Source organism: Mobula birostris, chromosome 21, assembly GCF_030028105.1.
Source record: "Mobula birostris isolate sMobBir1 chromosome 21, sMobBir1.hap1, whole genome shotgun sequence".
Classification (NCBI taxonomy): domain Eukaryota; kingdom Metazoa; phylum Chordata; class Chondrichthyes; order Myliobatiformes; family Myliobatidae; genus Mobula; species Mobula birostris.
This window is the reverse complement of record NC_092390.1, coordinates 3,441,200-3,460,821: the sequence shown is the minus strand read 5'-3', so window position 1 is coordinate 3,460,821 and position 19,622 is coordinate 3,441,200. Positions and strand designations below refer to the sequence as shown.

The 19,622-nt window shown below is 42.8% G+C and overlaps 1 protein-coding gene across 1 annotated transcript in view; it reads right to left on the bottom strand.

Annotated features, from left to right (window-relative positions):
- Positions 1 to 19,622, bottom strand: part of cusr (Copper-only SOD repeat protein) — a 143,101-nt gene that overhangs the window by 16,860 nt on the left and 106,619 nt on the right. Inside the window, exon 8 of the mRNA XM_072239855.1 lies at positions 17,809 to 17,933. Within this exon, the coding sequence (XP_072095956.1) occupies positions 17,809 to 17,933 (125 nt within the window). The remainder of the gene's footprint in view (positions 1 to 17,808; positions 17,934 to 19,622) is intronic.

Genomic DNA, 19,622 nt, shown 5'->3' with positions numbered 1-19,622 from the left:
CCTCAGCAACAAGGAATTCCAGGAGTTCAATTCCAGAGATCCTCTGAGAGAAAAATAATTTCTATACATTCTAAAGAAGAGAGGGAATTGAAGCCTGAGGTTTCTACGCTTCCCTCCAGAGATGCTTCCTGACCCCCTCTGTTCCTCCAGCAACTTCTTTGTTGCTTCAGTTTTAAATTACCTATATTGCTTCTTCAAACACTACTAAACTGCAAGTACAACCCTTTCATCCCAGGAACTGCACCAAATAACTGGATCTGATTTATTAGTTTTGCATTTTAAAAGACCAAATGTGAATCTCTTACAGGGAATCCTGAAAGCTTGTTGAATGGGAAAATGTAGGTACCATCTGTGGCTACTTGTTCTAGTGACTGTTGTAGGAGTTCTCTCATTACAAAGATTATAAAGAAATAGTTTGCTCCCAGTGGAAATCAAACCACAGATATTCTATAATTAATGAGGTGACTGGCTGAATAAATTTTGTATCTGGCCTATCAGTTTTACACCAGAGGCACGGATGGCAGATCAAACACAGTTCCATTTGTTTGAATGGACTTGTTGACCTTCCCCGTAAAGATATTAAGTAAAAAGGTAGATGTAGCTAAGTGGTTCATCATATCCCAATTTATTTGGGTTATACACTTTTATAGAAACATAGCCAATACAGGCCTTTCAGCCCACAAACATGCCCTTACCTTAGTAATTACTTAGGGTAACCCGTTGCCCTCTATTTTTCTAACCTCCATGTACTTCTCCAGGAGCCTCTTAAAAGACCCTATCGTATCTGCCTCCACCACTGTCGCCGGCAGCCCATTCCATGTACTCACCACTCTCTGAGTAAAAAACATTCCTCTAATATCCCCCTTGAACTTCCCACTCCTTACCTTAAAGCCATGTCCTCTTGTATTGAGCAGTGGTGCCCTGGGGAAAAGGCGCTGGCTATCCACTCTATCTATTCCTCTTATTATCTTGTATACCTCTATCATGTCTCCTCTCATCCTCCTTCTCTCCAAAGAGTAAAGCCCTAGCTCCCTTAATCTCTGATCATAATGCATACTCTCTAAACCAGGCAGCATCCTGGTAAATCTCCTCTGTACCCTTTCCAATGCTTCCACATCCTTCCTATAGTGAGGCGACCGGAACTGTACACAGTACTCCAAGTGTGGCCTAACCAGAGTTTTATAGAGCTGCATCATTACATCGCGACTCTTAAACTCTGTCCCTCGACCTATTGAAGCTAACACCCCATAAGCTTTCTTAACTACCCTATCCACCTGTGAGGCAACTTTCAGAGATCTGTGGACATGTACCCCATATCCCTCTGCTCCTCCACACTACCAAGTATCCTGCCATTTACTTTGTACTCTGCCTTGGAGTTTGTCCTTCCAAAGTGTACCACCTCACACTTCTCCAGGTTGAATTCCATCTGCCACTTCTCAGCCCACTTCTGCATCCTATCAATGTCTCTCTGCAATCTTAGACAATCCTCTACACTATCTACAACACCATCAACCTTTGTGTCATCTGCAAACTTGCCAACCCACCCTTCTACCCCTACATGCAGGTCGCTAATAAAAATCACGAAAAGTAGAGGTCCCAGAACAGATCCTTGTGGGACACCACTAGTCACAGTCCTCCAATCTGAATGTACTCTCTCCACCATGACCCTCTGCCTTCTGCAGGCAAGCAAATTCTGAATCCACCTGGCCAAACTTACCAGGATCCCATGCCTTCTGACTTTCTCAATAAGCTTACCGTGTGGAACCTTGTCAAATGCCTTACTAAAATCCATATAGATCACACCACTGCACTACCCTCATCCATATGCCTGGTCACCTCCTCAAAGAACTCTATCAGGCTTGTTAGACACGATCTGCCCTTCACAAAGCCATGCTGACTGTCCCTGATCAGACCATGATTCTCTAAATACCCATAGATCCTAACTCTAAGAATCTTTTCCAACAGCTTTCCCACCACAGACGTAAGGCTCACTGGTCTATAATTACCCAGACTATCCCTACTACCTTTTTTCAACAAGGGGAGAACATTCACCTCCCTCCAATCCTCCGGTACCATTCCCGTGGACAACGAGGACATAAAGATCCTAGCCAGAGGCTCAGCAATCTCCTCCCTCGTCTCATGGAGCAGCCTGGGGAATATTCCGTCAGGCCCCGGGGACTTATCCGTCCTAATGTATTTTAACAACTCCAACACCTCCTCTCCCTTAATATCAACATGCTCCAGAACATCAATCTCACTCATATTGTCCTCACCATCATCAAGTTCGCTCTCACTGGTGAATACCAAAGAGAAGCATTCATTGAGGACCTCGCTCACTTCCACAGACTCCAGGCACATCTTGCCACCTTTATCTCTAATCGGTCCTACCTTCACTCCTGTCATCCTTTTTTTCTTCACATAATTGAAGAATGCCTTGGGGTTTTCCTTTACACTACTCGCCAAGGCCTTCTCATGCCCCCTTCTTGCTCTTCTCAGCCCCTTTTTAAGTTCCTTTCTTGCTTCCCTATATTCCTCAATAGACCCATCTGATCCTTGCTTCCTAAACCTCATGTATGCTGCCTTCTTCCACCTGACTAGATTTTCCACCTCACTTGTCACCCATGGTTCCTTCACCCTACCATTCTTTATCTTCCTCACCGGGACATATTTATCCTTAACATCCTGCAAGAGATCCCTAAACATCGACCACATATCCATAGTACATTTCCCTGCAAAAACATCATCCCAATTCACACCCGCAAGTTCTAGGCTTATAGCCTCATAATTTGCCCTTCCCCAATTAAAAATTTTCCTGTCCCCTCTGATTCTATCCTTTTCCATTATAATGCTGAAGGCCAGGGAGCAGTGGTCACTGTCCCCCAGAAGCTCACCCACTGAGAGATCTGTGACCTGACCGGGTTAATTACCTAGCACTAGAACTAGTATGGCATTCCCCCAAGTCGGCCTGTCCACATACTGTGACAGGAATCTCTCCTCTGTACCTACTTCCAAGCACCTTAAAACTGTGCCCTATCAGGTTGCCTCTCATCATTCAATCGCTCCAAGGAAAAAAGGCCGAGTTCTCATAAGGCATGCTCCCCAATCCAGGCAACATCCTTGTAAATCTCCTCTGCACCCTTTCTATGGTTTCCACATCTTCCTGTAGTGAGGCGACCAGAAGTGAGCGCAGTACTCCTAGTGGGGTCTGACCAGGGTCTCGGCTCCTAAACTCAATCCCACGATTGATGAAGACCAATGCACTGCATGCTTTCTTAACCACAGAGTCAACCTGTGCAGCAGCTTTAAGTGTCCTGTGGACTCAGACCCCAAGATCCCTCTGATCCTCCACACTGCCAAGAGTCTTACCGTTAATACTATATTCTGCCATCATATTTGACCTACCAAAATGAACCACCTCACACTTATCTGTGTTGAACTCCATCTGCCACTTCTCAGCCCAGTTTTGTATCCTATCGATGTACCGCTGTAACCTCTGACAGCCCTCCACACTATCCACAACACCTCCAACCTTTGTGTCATCAGAAAACTTACTAACCCATCCCTCCACTTCCTCATCCAGTTCATTTATAAAAATCACAAAGAGTAGGGGTCCCAGAACAGAGGCACACCACTGGTCACTGACCTCCATGCAGAATATGACCTGTCTACAAGCACTCCTTGCCTTCTGTGGGCAAGCCAGTTCCGGATGCACAAAGCTTTGTCCCCTTGGATCCCATGCCTCCTTACCTTCTCAATAAGCCTTGCATGGGGTACCTTGTCAAATGCCTTGCTGAAATCTATATACATTACATCTACTGCTCTACCCTCATCAATATGATTCGTTACATTGTCAAAAAATTCAATCAGGCTCGTAAGGCACGGCCTTTGACAACGCAATGCTGACTATTCCTAATCATATTATACCTCTCCAAATGTTCATAAATCCTGCCCCTCAGGATCTTCTCCATCAACTTATCAACCACTGAAGAACGACTCACTGATCTACAATTTCCTGGGCTACCTCTACTCCCTTTCTTGAATAAGGGAACAACATCTGCAACCTTCCAATCCTCCAGAACCTCTTCTGTCCTCATTGATGATGCAAAGATCATCACCAGAGGCTCAGCAATCTCGTCCCTCACCTCCCACAGTAGCCTGAGGTACATCTCGTCCAGTCCTGGTGACTTATCCAACTTGATGCTTTCCAAATCTCCAGCACATCCTCTTTGTTAGTATTTACATGCTCAAACTTTTCAGTCCACTGTAAGTCATTCCTACAATCGCCAAGGTCCTTTTCCGTAGTGAATACTGAAGCAAAGTACTCATTAAGTACCTCTACTATCTCCTCCAGTTCCTCACACACTTTTCCACTGTCACACTTGATTGGTCCAATTCTGTCACATCTTATCCTTTTGTTCTTCACAGACTTGTAGAATGCCTTGGAGTTTTCTTAATTCTGTCCACCAAGCCCTTCTCATGGCCCCTTCTGGCTCTCCTAATTTCTCCTACCTGCTAGCCTTAAAATCTTCTAGATCTTTATCACTACCTAGTTTTTTTAACTTTTCGTAAGCTTTTCTTTCCTTATTGACTAGATTTACAACAGCCTTAGTACACCACGGTTCCTGTAGCCTACCATCCTTTCCCTGTCTCATTGGAACGTACCTATGCAGAACTCCATACAAATAACCCCTGAACATTTGCCACATTTCTTCCATATATATCCCTGAGAACATCTGTTCCCAATTTATGCTTCCAAGTTCCTGTTTGATAGGGTGATATTTCCCCTTACTCCAATTAAATGCTTTCCTAACTTATCTGTTCCTATCCCTCTCCAATGCTATGAGATAGAATTGTGATCACTATCTCCAAAAGGCTCTCCTACTGAGAGATCGGACATCTGACCAGGTTCATTTCCCAATACCAGATCAAGTACAGCATCTCCTCTTGTAGGCACATCTACATATTGTGTCAAGAAACCTTCCTGAACACACTTAACAAACTCCACCCCATCTAAACCCCTTGCTCTAGGGACATGCCAATCAATATTTGGGAAATTAAAATTTTCCACCACGACAACCCTGTTATTATTACACCTTTCCAGAATCTGTCTCCCTCTCTGCTCAATGTCCCTGTTGCTATTGGGTGGTCTATAAAAAACACCCAGTGGAGTTATTGACCCCTTCCTGTTCCTAACTTCCACCCACAGAGACTCGGTAGACAATTCGTCCATGTCCTCCTGAGCCATCCAAGTCCGTAATGGCCACAACATCATAGCTCCAAATACTGATCCACGCTCTCAGCTCATCCTCTTTGTTCATAATACTCCTTGCATTAAGATAGACACATCTCAAAACATCGGTCTGAGCGCGTCCCTTCGGTATCACCTGCCTATCCTCCCTCTCGCACTGCCTCCAAGCTTTCTTTATCTGTAATGGCCACAACATCATAGCTCCAAATACTGATCCACGCTCTAAGCTCATCCTCTTTGTTCATAATACTCCTTGCATTAAGATAGACACATCTCAAAACATCGGTCTGAGCGCGTCCCTTCGGTATCATCTGCCTATCCTCCCTCTCGCACTGTCTACAAGCTTTCTCTATTTGTGAGCCAACGGCCTCTTCCTCCTTCTCTTCAGTTTGGTTCCCACCCTCCAAGCAACTCTAGTTTAAACTCTCCCCAATAGCCTTAGCAAACCTCCCCACCAGGATATTGGTCCCCCTCGGATTCAAGTGCAACTCGTCCTTTTTGTACAGGTCACTCCTGCCCCAAAAGAGGTCCCAATGATCCGGAAATCTGAATCCCTTCCCCCTTATGTGAAGGTATAGCAATTTAATATTCTTTTAAATTACATTTTTAACTGCTTCTAAATGTTTTTGATAACTGGAGACATTCGGAGATAATGAAAAACTTCTGATAGGATGAAGTGTCACATATCATCAGGATGGTCCATGGACAGAGCAATGCTTACTGGTTGTCATTCATTGAACAAGTCATTGATGCAGACTGTTAGGAGCACACTGCTGCCAAAGGCTTGTACTGCCGCTAGTCTACTGTGTCAGATCAAAATGGCACTTACAAAGCACAGGTCCCTCCAATAGAACCTAACCCAATATATGTATTTCTGTACTACTGTGCATATGGACAGCTTTAAAGTAATTCTATTTATAGCAGGTCGGGTAATTAGCTCAGAAATATAAACATTTCTGTGCCTCTCTGAACAGACAGAACTTAGCATAATTCCATATTTACAGCAAGTAAAATAATGTGTTCAACAAAATTAAATTTGTTTCTTGTTTAGCCTTGTTGAATGACATATCACTTTCAACTTCACCATTTAGGAAAGAATAGGAACATTGATGGCATTTCCCAAATAACTTCCATATTTTTGATTTGGAATTACTGACCTGTACACAACAATAGTGAATGAACCTTTCAGCTCATGAAGCTAAATCAGATCATCTGATGTGATTTTAATCCCCATCAGCTTGATATATGATTAACATTGACAGCTCAAATCCACTTTACAGGCACTGAGATCTGAGGTTCCATTGGTAGCTTTTTAGAGTTATGGAACACTACAGCACAAAAACAGGCCCTTCAGCCCACCTAGTCTGTATTGAACTATTAATCTGCCTAGTCCCATCAAACTGCACCTGGACCATAGCCTTTCATACCCTCCCATCCACGTACCTTTTCAAGTTTCACTTAAATGTTAAAATCAACTCCACATCTACCACTTGCACTGATAGCTTGTTCCAGGAAAAGGTACTCATCACCCTCTGAGTGATGAAGTTCCCTCTCATTCCCCTTAAATATTTCACCTTTCACCCTTAATTCATGATCTCTAGTTGTAATCTTACTCAACCCCTGTAAAGAAGCCTGCTTGCATTTACCCTGTCTATACCCCTAATAATTTTGTATACCTCTATCAAATCTCCTCTCTCTGCACACCTTCCATCTTATTTACATTTTTCCTGTAGGTAGGTGACCAAATACTCCAAATTAGGCCTCATCAACGTCTTTTCAATTTCAACATAACATCCCAATTCCTGTACTCATTACATTGATTGATGAAAACCAATGTATCAAAAGGTTTCTTTATGACTCAATCTACCTGTGACAACACTTTCAAGGAATTATGGATCTGTATTCCCAGATCTTTCTGTTCTACCACTCACCATGTCAGACCCACCTTGGTTTGTCCTCCCAAAGTGCTACACCTCACACTTGTTGACATTAAATTCCATCTGCCATTTTCATCCCATTTTATCAGCTTGTCCAGATCCCACTGCAAGCTTCCTCACTGTACTACATGCCCAATCGTAGTGTCATTTGCAAATTTGCTGAACCAGTTAACACATTTTCATCCAAATTGTTGAGATAGATGACAAACAACAACAGGCCCAGCACCAATCTTTGCTGTACACCACTAGTCACTGACCTCCAGTCAGAGAGGCAACCTTCTACTCTGGCTTCTCCCACAAGATCATTGCCGAATCCAACTTACTACCTCATCTTGAATGCTGAGTGACTGAACCTTCTTGACCAAACACCCATGCCTTGCTGAAGTCCATGTAGATGACATCCCTGCCTTGTCTTCATCAACTTTCCTGGTAACTTCCTTTAAAATCTGAATAAGGTTGGTTATACATGACCTGCTATGCACAAAGCCACATTGACAATCCCTAATCAGTTCCTGTCTATTGAAATCCTTATATATCTGTCACTTAGAATACTTTCCAATAACTTTCCCACCCTGATCTCAGGCTCACTGCCTATAATTTCCTGTCATAGTCTTACAACCTTTCTTAAAAAAAGCGTAACAATGCTCGCTATCCTCCAGTCCTCCAGCATCTCACCCGTGGCTGAGGTGTTTGAAATATCTCTGCTAGAACAGTTGCAGTTTCTGCACGACCTTCCCACAGGGTCCGGGTGAACATACTGTTAGCCGCAAACACGAGGCAACCTGCAGATGCTGGAAATTCAAGCAACAGACACAAAATGCTGGTGGAACGCAGCAGGCCAGGCAGCATCTATAGGAAAAAGTACAGTCGACATTTCAGACCAAGACCCTTCGTCAAGACTAACTGAAAGAAGAGATAGTAAGAGATTTGAAAGTGCAGGGGGGAGGGAGATCTGAAATGATAGGAGAAGACAGGAGGGGGAGGGATGAAGCTAAGAGCTGGAAAGTTGATTGGCAAAAGGGATACAAGGCTGGAGAAGGGAGAGGATCATGGGACAGGAGGCCTAAGGAGAAAGAAAGGGGATCACCCAGAGGAAGATGAAGAACAGGAAGGGAGTTATTGTGAGAGGGACAGGGAGAAAAAAGAGAGAGAAAAAAGGGAAAAAATAATTAATTAACAAATAAATAAATAAAGGGAAGGGGTAAGAAGGGGAGGAGGGGCATTAACAGAAGTTAGAGAAATCAATGTTCATGCCATCAGGTTGGAGGCTACCCAGACGGAATATAAGGTGTTGTTCCTCCAACCTGAGTGTGGCTTCATCTTGACAGTAGAGGACGCCGTGAATAGACATGTCAGAATGTGAATGGGACATGGAATTAAAATGTGTGGCCACTGGGAGATCCTGCTTTCTCTGGCGGACAGAATGTAGGTATTCAGCAAAACAGTCTTCCAGTCTGCGTTGGGTCTCGCCAATATATAGAAGGCCGCACCGGGAGCACCGGACACAGTATTTCACACCAGCCGACTCACAGGTGAAGTGTCGCCTCACCTGGAAGGACTGTTTGGGGCCCTGAATGGTAATGAGGGAGGAAGTGTAAGGGCATGTGTAGCACTTATTCGGCTTACTAGGATAAGAGCCAGGAGGGAGATCAGTGGGGAGGGATGGGGGGACGAATGGACAAGGGAGTCGCATAGGGAGCGATCCCTGCAGAAAGAAGCGGGGGGAGGGAAAGATGTGCTTGGTGGTGGGATCCCGTTGGAGGTGGCGGAGGTTACCGAGAATTATATATTGGACCTGGAGGCTGGTGGGGTGGTAGGTGAGGACAAGGGGAACCCTATCCCTAGTGAGGTGGCGGGCGGATGGGGTGAGAGCAGATGTGCGTGAAATGAGAGAGATGTGTTTGAGAGCAGAGTTGATGGTGGAGGAAGGGCAGCCCCTTTCTTTAAAAAAGGAAGATATCTCCTTCATCCTGGAATGAAAAGCCTCATCCTGAGAGCAGATGCGGTGGAGACGGAGGAATTGCAAGAAGGGGATGGCATTTTTGCAAGAGACAGGGTGGGAAGAGGAATAGTCCAGGTAGCTGTGAGAGTCCGTAGGCTTATAGTAGACATCAGTAGATAAGCTGCCTCCAGAGATAGAGACAGAAAGATTAAGAAAGGGGAGGGAGGTGTCGGAAATGGACCAGGTAAATTTGAGGCAGGGTGAAAGTTTGAGGCAAAATTAATGAAGTCAACGAGCTCAGCATGCATGCAGGAAGCAGCACCAATGCAGTCGTCTATGTAGCGAAGGAAAAGTGGGGGATGGATACCAATATAGGCTTGGAACATGGACTGTTCCACAAAGCCAACAAAAAGGCAGGCATAGCTGGGACCCATACGGGTGCCCATGGCTCTGAGGTTTAATCCACTCTAATTTATCTCAAAACAGCAAACTTCTCTTCTGTAACTGGACAACAAAGATTTTGCTTCCTGAATACTTTTAGGTATATCTTATGAATTTTGGGCTACTGTTCATGAAAACCACTATGAAATTTCTCTATCACGCACCATTTTTTGAAATCATTTATGTTTATTATTTCAATTCAAGTCAGTTAAAATGTTGCCTACAATGTAAGCTGGGAAGTTTCCTATCTTGTCCAGGCATGCTTGGGCATGCTTAGGCGGCGTGGCTGCTGCCTGGCAGGACAGGTTTTAGTAATAATTATTGGGTTCAGGACTGTAAGGATGGAATTTGCTATCACCAGGCACAAAAATTTCTATGAAGGATTTTGATATTTGAGACAGATGCTTCCCAGAATAACTGATGCCAAGATTAAGGAAAGCATTTTTGTTGGTCCACAAATCAAACAGGTCATCAATGACAGGCAATTTGAAGAATTTCTAGTGGGACCAGAGAAAATCACATGGAAGGCATTCAAGGAAGTTGCTGAAATTTTCCCCTGCATCTACAGAGCACCAAACTACATGCAGCTGGTTGAAAGCATGCTTCAAGCATATAAAACCATGAAACGTAACATGTCACTAAAGATTCATTTTCTGCATTCCCATTTAGACTTGTTTCCTGCAAATCTTGGTGCTGTTAGTGACAAGCATGGTGAAAGGTTTCACCAGGACATTGCAGTCATGGAGAAAAGATACCAGGGCAACTGGAATCCATCAATGCTGGCGACTTATTGTTGGACACTTAAGCGAGAAGCCTCAGATACTGAGTACAAATGAAAATCACTAACAAAATATCTTTAACTTAGTTGAACTATTGCAAAGCAGCAGTACCATTATGCAATTGAACACATTATATTCAATAAAAGTTAACTTGTTGTTTCTCCAAATTCCTACGTGTTACAAGTAGCCTGAAATTATATTTGTGTTCATCTTCAAGCAGTCTATCATAAACAAAAAAAATTCTGAGGAAGCAACACTGTTGAAAAAATTTGTTGTCTGGTATAATCTGTGCATGGTCCATGACCTTGCTGCTGCTTTTCTTCACTTCTATAGACTCTGAAATGATCTCCCAAGTAAATAGAGATGCAAAAAATCCACTTAATATCTCCTGATCTCTTTCAGCTTCACATGTAGATTACCACTCTGATCTTTCAGAGTTTCCGTTTTGTCCCTTGCTATCCTTTTGTTCTTAATATATTGTATCTATAGAAGCCCCTGGGATTCTCCTTCACCTTGTCTGCTAAAGCAACCTCATAACATATTTTAGCCCTTCTGATTCCCTTTTTAAACTGTTCTCTTTCATTTCTTATACTCCTCATGTACCTCATTTGTTCCTGCCCATCTGTACCTGCTATGCACCTGCTTTTTCTTAACTAGGGCCTCAATATCTCCCAAAAAACAAGGTTCTCTAAACCTGTTATCATTGCCTTTTGTTCTGACAGAAATACAAACGCTGTACGCTGATAATCTCACTTTTGAAGATCTCCCACTTACCAAGTACACCTTTGCCAGCAAACAATCTGTCCGAAACCACTGTTGCCAGACCCTTTCTGATATCATCAAAATAGGCCTTTCCCTAATTTCGAATCTCAACCCACAGACCAGACCTATATTTTTCCATAATTATCTTTAAACTAACGGCATTACTATCAATCGATTCAGTGTTCCCCTACACGAACTTCTGTCACCTGTCCCGTCTCATTCCCTCATAGGAAATCAAGTATCACACACTCTTCTACATATTGATTAAGGAAATTTTCCTGGACACATTTGACAAACTCTATCCCATCTAGTCCTTTTACAATAAGGGAGTTTCAGTCAATATGTGGAAAGTTAAAATCACCTACTATCACAACCTGACGAAGGGTCTCGGCCTGAAACGTCGACTGCACCTCCTCCTACAGATGCTGCTTGGCCTGCTGCGTTCACCAGCAACTTTGATGTGTGCTACTATCACAACCTTGTGTTTCTTGCACCAATCTATGATCTCTCTACAAATTTGCTCCTCTAAATCCCACTGACTGTTGGATGATCTATAATATAATCCCATAATGTGGTCACACTTTTCTTACTTCTCATTTCTACCCATAAGGGCTCACTAGACATGCCTCCAGCCTGTCTTGACTGAACACTGCCATGACATTTTTCCTGAACGCCCCCCCCCTTCAATCCCTCCCACTCTATCATGTTTAAAACAACAGAACCCAGGAATATTGAGCTGCCAGTCCTGCCCCCATCCCCTGCAACTGAGTCTCACTATGTCATAATTCCATGTGCTGATCCATGCCCTAAGCCCATCAACTTTCCTACAATACTGCTTGCATTGAAATATGTGCAGCTCAGAACAGTAGTCCCACCACACTCAAACTTTCGATTCTTGACTTTATATGTAGGCTTAACAACACCTTTCTCCATAACCACCCCACAATCTGTTCTGGAACTCTGGTTTCATCCTCTACAACTTTACTTTAAACCTCCCCATCCAGCACTAGCAAACCTCCCCATTTAGATATTAGTGCCCTCCACTTCAGGTGCAAACTGTCCCTTCAGTACAGGTTACAGCTTCCTAGGAAGAGAGCCCAATGATCTAAAAATCGTATGCCCTCCCGCCTACACCAAATACTTAGCCACATGTTAAACTGTGTGATCTTCCTGTTTCTGGCCATGGATAGCAATCCTGAGATCACAACCCTTGATGTCTTGTCCTTTAACTTAGCACCCAACTCCTTGAACTCACTTTGCAGGACCTCATCACCCTTCCTACCTATACCATTGGTACCTACGTGGACCACGACCTCGAGCTGTTCACTCTCCTACTTAAGAATGCTGTGGACTTGATCTGAGGTGTCCTGGACCCTAGCACCCAGAAGGCAGCAAACCATCCAGGAATCTCGTTCTCATCCACATAACACCTTTTTGTTCCCCCAACCAATGGGCCCCTTATGAATACAGTTTGCCTCTTCTTCCCTCCCCACTTCCCTTCTGAGCCACAGAGCCAAATTCAGTGTCAGAGAGCTGATCACTGAGGCTTTTCTCTGCGGTCACCCCATCAGTATTCAAAGCGGTATACCTGTTGTTGAAAGGAACAGCCATAAGGGTACTCTCCATTGGCGGCCTATGCCCTTCCCCCTACTGATGGTCACCCAGTTACCAATATCCTGCACCTTAGGTGCAACTACTTCCCTCTATGTCCTATCTATCAACCCCTCAGCCTCCTGAATCATCCAGAATTCATCAGTTTCAGTTCCCGCTTCTTAACAAAGAGTATTAGGAACTGCAGCTGGATGCACTACTTGTAGGTGTCATCGTCAGGGACACTGGCGATTGCCCTGCCTTCCTACATTCCACATGAGGAGCATTCAACTATCCTGTCTGACATCCCCCCCCGGCCCCCCGCCACCGCCACCCGCTCTAGGTGATCAATAAGAAATAAAGGAAGAACATAACAAAAAAAGAAATCAACCTATGGCCTATGTCACTTCTTGCCGAAGCCTCAACTCCCCACTCCAACACTGGCTCACTCACACCATGGCCATTACACTTAAACCCAACTTCTTTTTATTGATCTTTACCAATGTCTCCTTGGGAACTGTGGCGCACAAAATGTGCCAACTGCCTCTGCTCGCTTCTTTTTATGTGATGTACATCATATCCTGGTCTATTTTATTTTTTATTCTATTTATTTTTATTAGGAGACACAGTGTGGCTCTTCAGCCCTTCAAGCTGCGCTGCCAGCAAACCACAATTTAACTCTAGCCTTATCACGGGGCGGTTTGTAATGACCAATTGTCTTACGAACTGGTACGTCTTTGGACCGTATGAGGAAACTGGAGCACCCTAAGGAAACCCACACAGTCTAGGGGAGGACATATAAACTCCTTAGAGAGGACACCAGGCTGTAATAGTGTTGCACTAACCACTACTCTACTGTGGTCTCCTCCCCGCCTGTAATTTCTGTTAGCTACTCTGAGCAGGAAGCACCAAGCCAGGCACAGGAAAGGCAAAAAGAGCATCATACTTGTCTTTTACTTTCATTGCTGAGCCATATAAAGCATGTTTGCTTAGGGAACTATCTAAATCAGGCCACAACTATACTCTGCAAAACACCAGTCTCCCCACCCTCCTGAACACAGAACAAACCCTGTGCGATTTTCCTGGAGTTACAATATCCCAGAGCTTGAAGCTGCAGTGACTAATTTACACCTTCTCTCATCTGCAGTTATATTCTGACCATCTCCAGCATATATGAAAAAATAACTACCATCAGGGAGAAGGTAAAGCAGCCTGAAGAACCACAATCTATATTTTAAGAACAGCTTCTTCCCATGTGCCATCACATAGAAACATAGAAAACCTACAGCACAATACAGGCCCTTCGGCCCACAATGCTGTGCCGAACAAGTACTTTGGAAATTACCTAGCATTACCCATGGCCCTCTATTTTTCTAAGCTCCATGTACCTATCCAGGGGTCTCTTAAAAGACCCTGTTGTATCTGCCTCCACTACCATCGCCGGCAGCCCATTTCACGCACTCACCGGTCTCTGCGTAAAAAACTTACCCCTGACACCTCCTCTGTACCTACTTCCAAGCACCTTAAAACTGTGCTCTCTTATGTTAGCCATTTCAGCCCTGGGAAATAGCCTCTGAATACGCACATGGTCAATGCCTCTCATCATCTACCAGGTCACCTCTCGTCCTCCGTCGCCCCAAGGTGAAAAGGCCGAGTTCACTCAACCTATTCTCATAAGGCATGCTGCCCAAACCAGGCAACATCCTTGTAAATCTCCTCTGCACCCTTTCTATAGTTTCCACATCCTTCCCGTAGTGAGGCAACCAGAACTGAGCACAGTACTCCAAGTGGGTCTGACTAGGGTCCTATATAGCTGTAACATTACCTCTCGACTCTTGAACTCAATCCCAAGGTTGATGAAGGCTATTTCTGAACAGTCAATGAAGCCATGAATGCTACCTTGTTATTCGTCTTTTCAAGTTTGTTTAAATTGCAACTTATTACAAGGTAATTTCTAAATTAAGTTCATGTTTGGCACAGTATTGTGGGCTGAAGGGCCTGTATTGTGCTGTAGGTTTTTTTATGATTCTATATGTTATAGTAATTTTATATCTTACACTGGACTGCATACTGTATGTCATTAATAATAAACCTGATTCTGATTTCTAAGCAAAACAAAAGGTTCAGAAATAACAATTTTCTCAACTTTACCATTTTGGTTTTCAAGCCATTTCTTCTGGGGTTTTGCTGAACACTAAAACACATGAATGCCATTCAGAAACAGCTATTTTTAGTATCTGATCTATCAAAAGGCTCCAGGTGAGAATTTGCTCTGAGAGTTATTTTCCTCATTAGTAACGTGAGATACATGCAACAGGAAACTTCGTGTATTCATTGTTTTGGAAAATTACAAAAGCATCTGAAAAAAATACATCTACAGTCTCACTAGAGAAAGCTATGAAAAGAAATCTTCATTCTATGTGTTCAACAATGCTGATGAACTGCAACATCATCAGCACTGACCACGTTTGTCTCAACATCCCTTAACAACACCTATCGTGGTAAATGCAAAACAGTACAATTCTAATTTATTGTTAACACTAATGACAATTGGTTTCACACAGAAAAAATTAGTGTTACTGCTGTTAATGTTGTTAAGGAGGGTGCTTTGATATTGTGCTTGTGACAGGTCATTTTCAACTTCAACATTAAGTTGTCTGGAAACAAGCTGACCTTCCACCATAAATCCCCCCAATTCATCTGAAAGCAACCCCAATTTTTGGTAGAGCATGATAATCATACAGAATGCAACAGTGGTTTTATAGAGATATACGAGATCATGGTTGGTTTAGAGAAGGGTAGTTAGAGGGAAGTTGTCCCCATCAATGGATGCTCCCAAACCAGAACCATGGAGCAGAATATTCAAGAAGTCTGTCAGGGTGGAGTGGGGGGGGGGGTGAAATCAGAAAGTGGTTACAATCTGAAATTCACTGCCTGTGGGGATGATTGAAAATGGAGTCAAAGCTCATCCCATCAACCCAGCTCTCCCCTCCCAATGCCAACCATTCCAACAATCCCATACAGCTAGTATGTAGCCAATTGCACCAGTAACTTAGTTTTATTTCTTTCTAATTCACACACCTGTTCACCTGCAGCTGAACTTTGACCCATCCCCGGTGAATAACATTTAGTTTTAAGACATGGTACAAGTTCACAAAGAACATTTACATAGATTTTTCACTATTTCACCCCTCTAATGCCACAAATTGATCTTTCAATGGGTCACAAAAATAAGAATAACTACATCATTTGAGATGAACTAACTTTGATATCTTATGTATATATGTTTACTGAAACCATTTTAAGACAGGATATCATCTGGAAATTATTTTTCTCATTAGCAAGCATTAGGGAGAGTTCTAGTGTTGATTGTTTTGGAAAATTACAAAAACTATCCGCATGGAATATATTTACAGTATCACAAGAGAGAGAAACTGGAATAAATCTTCTTAGTATTGTTTACAATACTTAACACAGACTAACAAGAAAGGAATATTCTTCACATACCCACTCACACATAAAATTCTCCTACTGTGAGGTAAATCAATCAGTTGTTCCCATGCCTCCCTCAGATAATGGCCCTATGAGGCAAACTGTAATTGATTTGGATTCTGGCTCATTATTTCTTCCCTGAGACTTAAACTTCTCATTTGGAAGAGACTAGAGTAAGATTCACTATGGAAGAGGCAACACCCTACCAATGTGCTAAAGCATCAGGCAGATCATCCATTCATAAATTTACTTCACAGTGTATGAGCAAGTTCAGAAGTACATCATACACTATCTGAGCAGCTATTAATCTCTGAAGGGTTTATTACTTAAAATGGCTTATCAACAACAGATTTCTAGCTATTTGTGTGTTCTATAAAAGCAGGAAATAATCACCAAAAGTCTTTATCATTTGGAAGACACGCTGGTGTAGTTCGTAGAGTCTCTGCCTCACAATGCCAGAGACCCAGGTTCAATCCTTACATCAGATGGTGCCTGTGTGAAGTTTATATGTACCTCTTGGGACCATGCAGGTTTCCCCTGGGTGTGTCAATTTTCTCTCACATCCCAAAGCTGTGCAGGCTGTTGTTTTAACTGACCACTATAATTTAATTTTATAGCTGAGTGCTAGAATCTGGGGAGGGGGAGGAGAGGTGGTGGGAATGTGGGGAGAACAAAAAGAATTAACAAGAAATCAGTATGTAAATGAATTTGGACCTCAGCAATTACTTCTGAGCTATTTTGTGCCAACTTCCCTCAATAAATTAAAGCTTTTTCAAGTGTTTCATGATTTTGAAACTCAATGACTTTGGGCCATAATTGGTTCTCAGCTCTGCACCTTCCCCACCTAATTAATGAGGCAGATGATTCCCATGACTATCATCCATGCATCATTTGGAACCTTCACTAGGCCACTTTAGGATTGTTTGGCGATGATTTTGGCCACTTCATAAAGAACAGCTACCTTTAGCCACTACCATTATATAATTGCTTGTTTTGCTGGCGAAATGAGCCAAGTCTTTCTAATAAGCTATACAAAACACCTGGTGTTTTTTGAAATTGCTCTTTCTAAATGGTTAACTAACATATTGTGTGTGTGTGTGTGTGTGTGTGTGTGTGTGTATGCTTGTCTCCTACCGGAATTACGGCACTAACTGGCATTTTGTAAAATCTTTAAAGATTGTTTTAGCTAAGTAAAATAGTCAAACAATAAGTGTCACCAGTGAAGAGACTGAAGGAATTATGGACATCATTATGAAGCTGGGAAGTTTATTTAAAGATACAGCATAGTAAAGGGCATATCTGATCAAATAAACCCCTGCCACCCAGTTACAGCCATATGACCAATTAATCTGCTAACTCATTTGCCTTTGGAACGTGGGAGGAGACTGGAGCACCCAGAGGAAACCACACAATCACGGGAGAATGGACATACTCCTTACAGACAGCAGTGGGACTGAACCCGGTTGCTGGCACTGTGCTAGCTGTACGCTAACTCCGTCACTACTGGGCCACCCTGGCGCGTTGAGATGTGTAAGAACACAAGGTGATTTCAATATGTATTAACATTCTTGTTCCTGGCTGGTGCAACTGCAAAGTAGAAAACATTTAAAAACTTGCCTGCCACGTAGAAAGTGACTTGCTGGCATCCTTTTACAGGAGCTTCAGATGGGCTCCCTGGTAAAATGGTTACTCTCCAGATCGCAATACCTAGAGTATCTGCAACAGTCCTGCGGAATTCATACCTGGAAAGAGAAGTGTATTTCAGTTTAATCTACTCAAATTCTAATTTGTCCGGTTGGTAAATGCCAAACCAGCAGGAGCTTGAAGCCGTGGGCTTACTAGGAACTGAAGTAAGATTGTTTTGAAGTTTGTTTCAAATAAGAACATTACCACTGACAGAAAGACATCATTCATCAAATCAGTCCATGCTCAAATTCATGACCAAGTTTGCTTTTGCTTTTCTTGGCATAAACAACAATTTCTCCCCACTCTTCCTTCTCTCTTTCTACATTCCCCATTCTGGCTCCCCCCTCACCCCTTCTTTTCTCCTCACCTGCCCACCACCTGCCTCTGGTGCCTGCCCCTAACTCTTTCCCTTTCTTCCATGGACTGGCCTTCTCTCCTATCAGATTCCTTCTTCAGCACTTCACCTCATCCACATATCACCTCCCAGCTGCTTACTTCATTCCCCAATCCCCTACCCACCGCTTTCTCTGTTTTTTGATCTCACCTACCACCTGTAAGCTTGTGCATCTTCCCCTCCCCCACATTCTTATTCTAGTTTCTTCCTCTTTCCTTTCAGTCCCAATGATGAATCTAGGCCTGAAACATCAACTGTTTATTCCCCTCCATAGATACTGGCTGACAGAGAGGGAACTAAAAGGCCTAATGACTGCAAAATGTGTAACAGAAAGCAGTTAATATGAAAAAAATCACTTCTCCCATATTGGTTGTGTTAAACCAACAGTCTGTATTTAGTTCTAATGTACAATTAAGCTCTCCCAAAAAAGAAAATGTAAAATTGAGATTATTAGTCTTGTAGGAATTTTCCCTAAACTGCATTAAAACATGACCTGCATGAATTCAGATGCAAACCATCTGTGCATCTGTCTTGTCATTCTCTCATTGACTGAAATTTCCTACAGCAGCCACTGTACAGTGGCATGAAGGCCATCATGGGAGGTGGAGGTAATCATTAGGGAAGCAGCAATCTGCCTGGGAAATATCAATGTCCAAAGCTACATCCCTTGGAATTTCCTGTTGAAAATGGAGAATTCACTTGGCACACAATTTTATTTACATCAATCCCTCAGCAGCTTGAGCCAATGTCAGGAAACTGTACTGGAGACTGGTGTACAATGCCCTTTTCAGAAAGATTTTTGTGTTTTTCAAAAGCCTATCATGATGTGTATTTAGCAGGTTTCATATAATTATCTTGTTTCCTTGACAATACCAGATATTGAGTGTGGTGCCCTCTGAATGAATAGAAAATGTACACAGAACTAAGTTGCCCTGAGTTCATGCTGTAACTAAAATAACCGTTTTAATATCATTTACAAAGGAAGTCATGAATTGGTGCAAAATTACTCCCAGTAAGTTATTCTCAGACTGTTAATAAATTTCATTGAAGTGGAGTTGATGCCAGAGTGATTTTGCTGAAGTTGGAAGATGGACCAAACCAGTTAGATCTGTGCAATGCCAGTTGTTTGTTACTGAACAAGTCCCTTAATTAATAATAAAACCTGGGAGGAATGAGATTAAACTTGAAAGTTAACAGACTAATTGTCAGAGTGATATTTACTGGCCAAACATTTGGGAAGCTTATTATTGGTGGTTAATGTGGCACAGTAACATAGCAGTTATAGTAACACTTTACAGCACCAGCAATCAGCAGTCAGGGTTTAATGTCTACCGCTGGGTGTAAGAAGTTT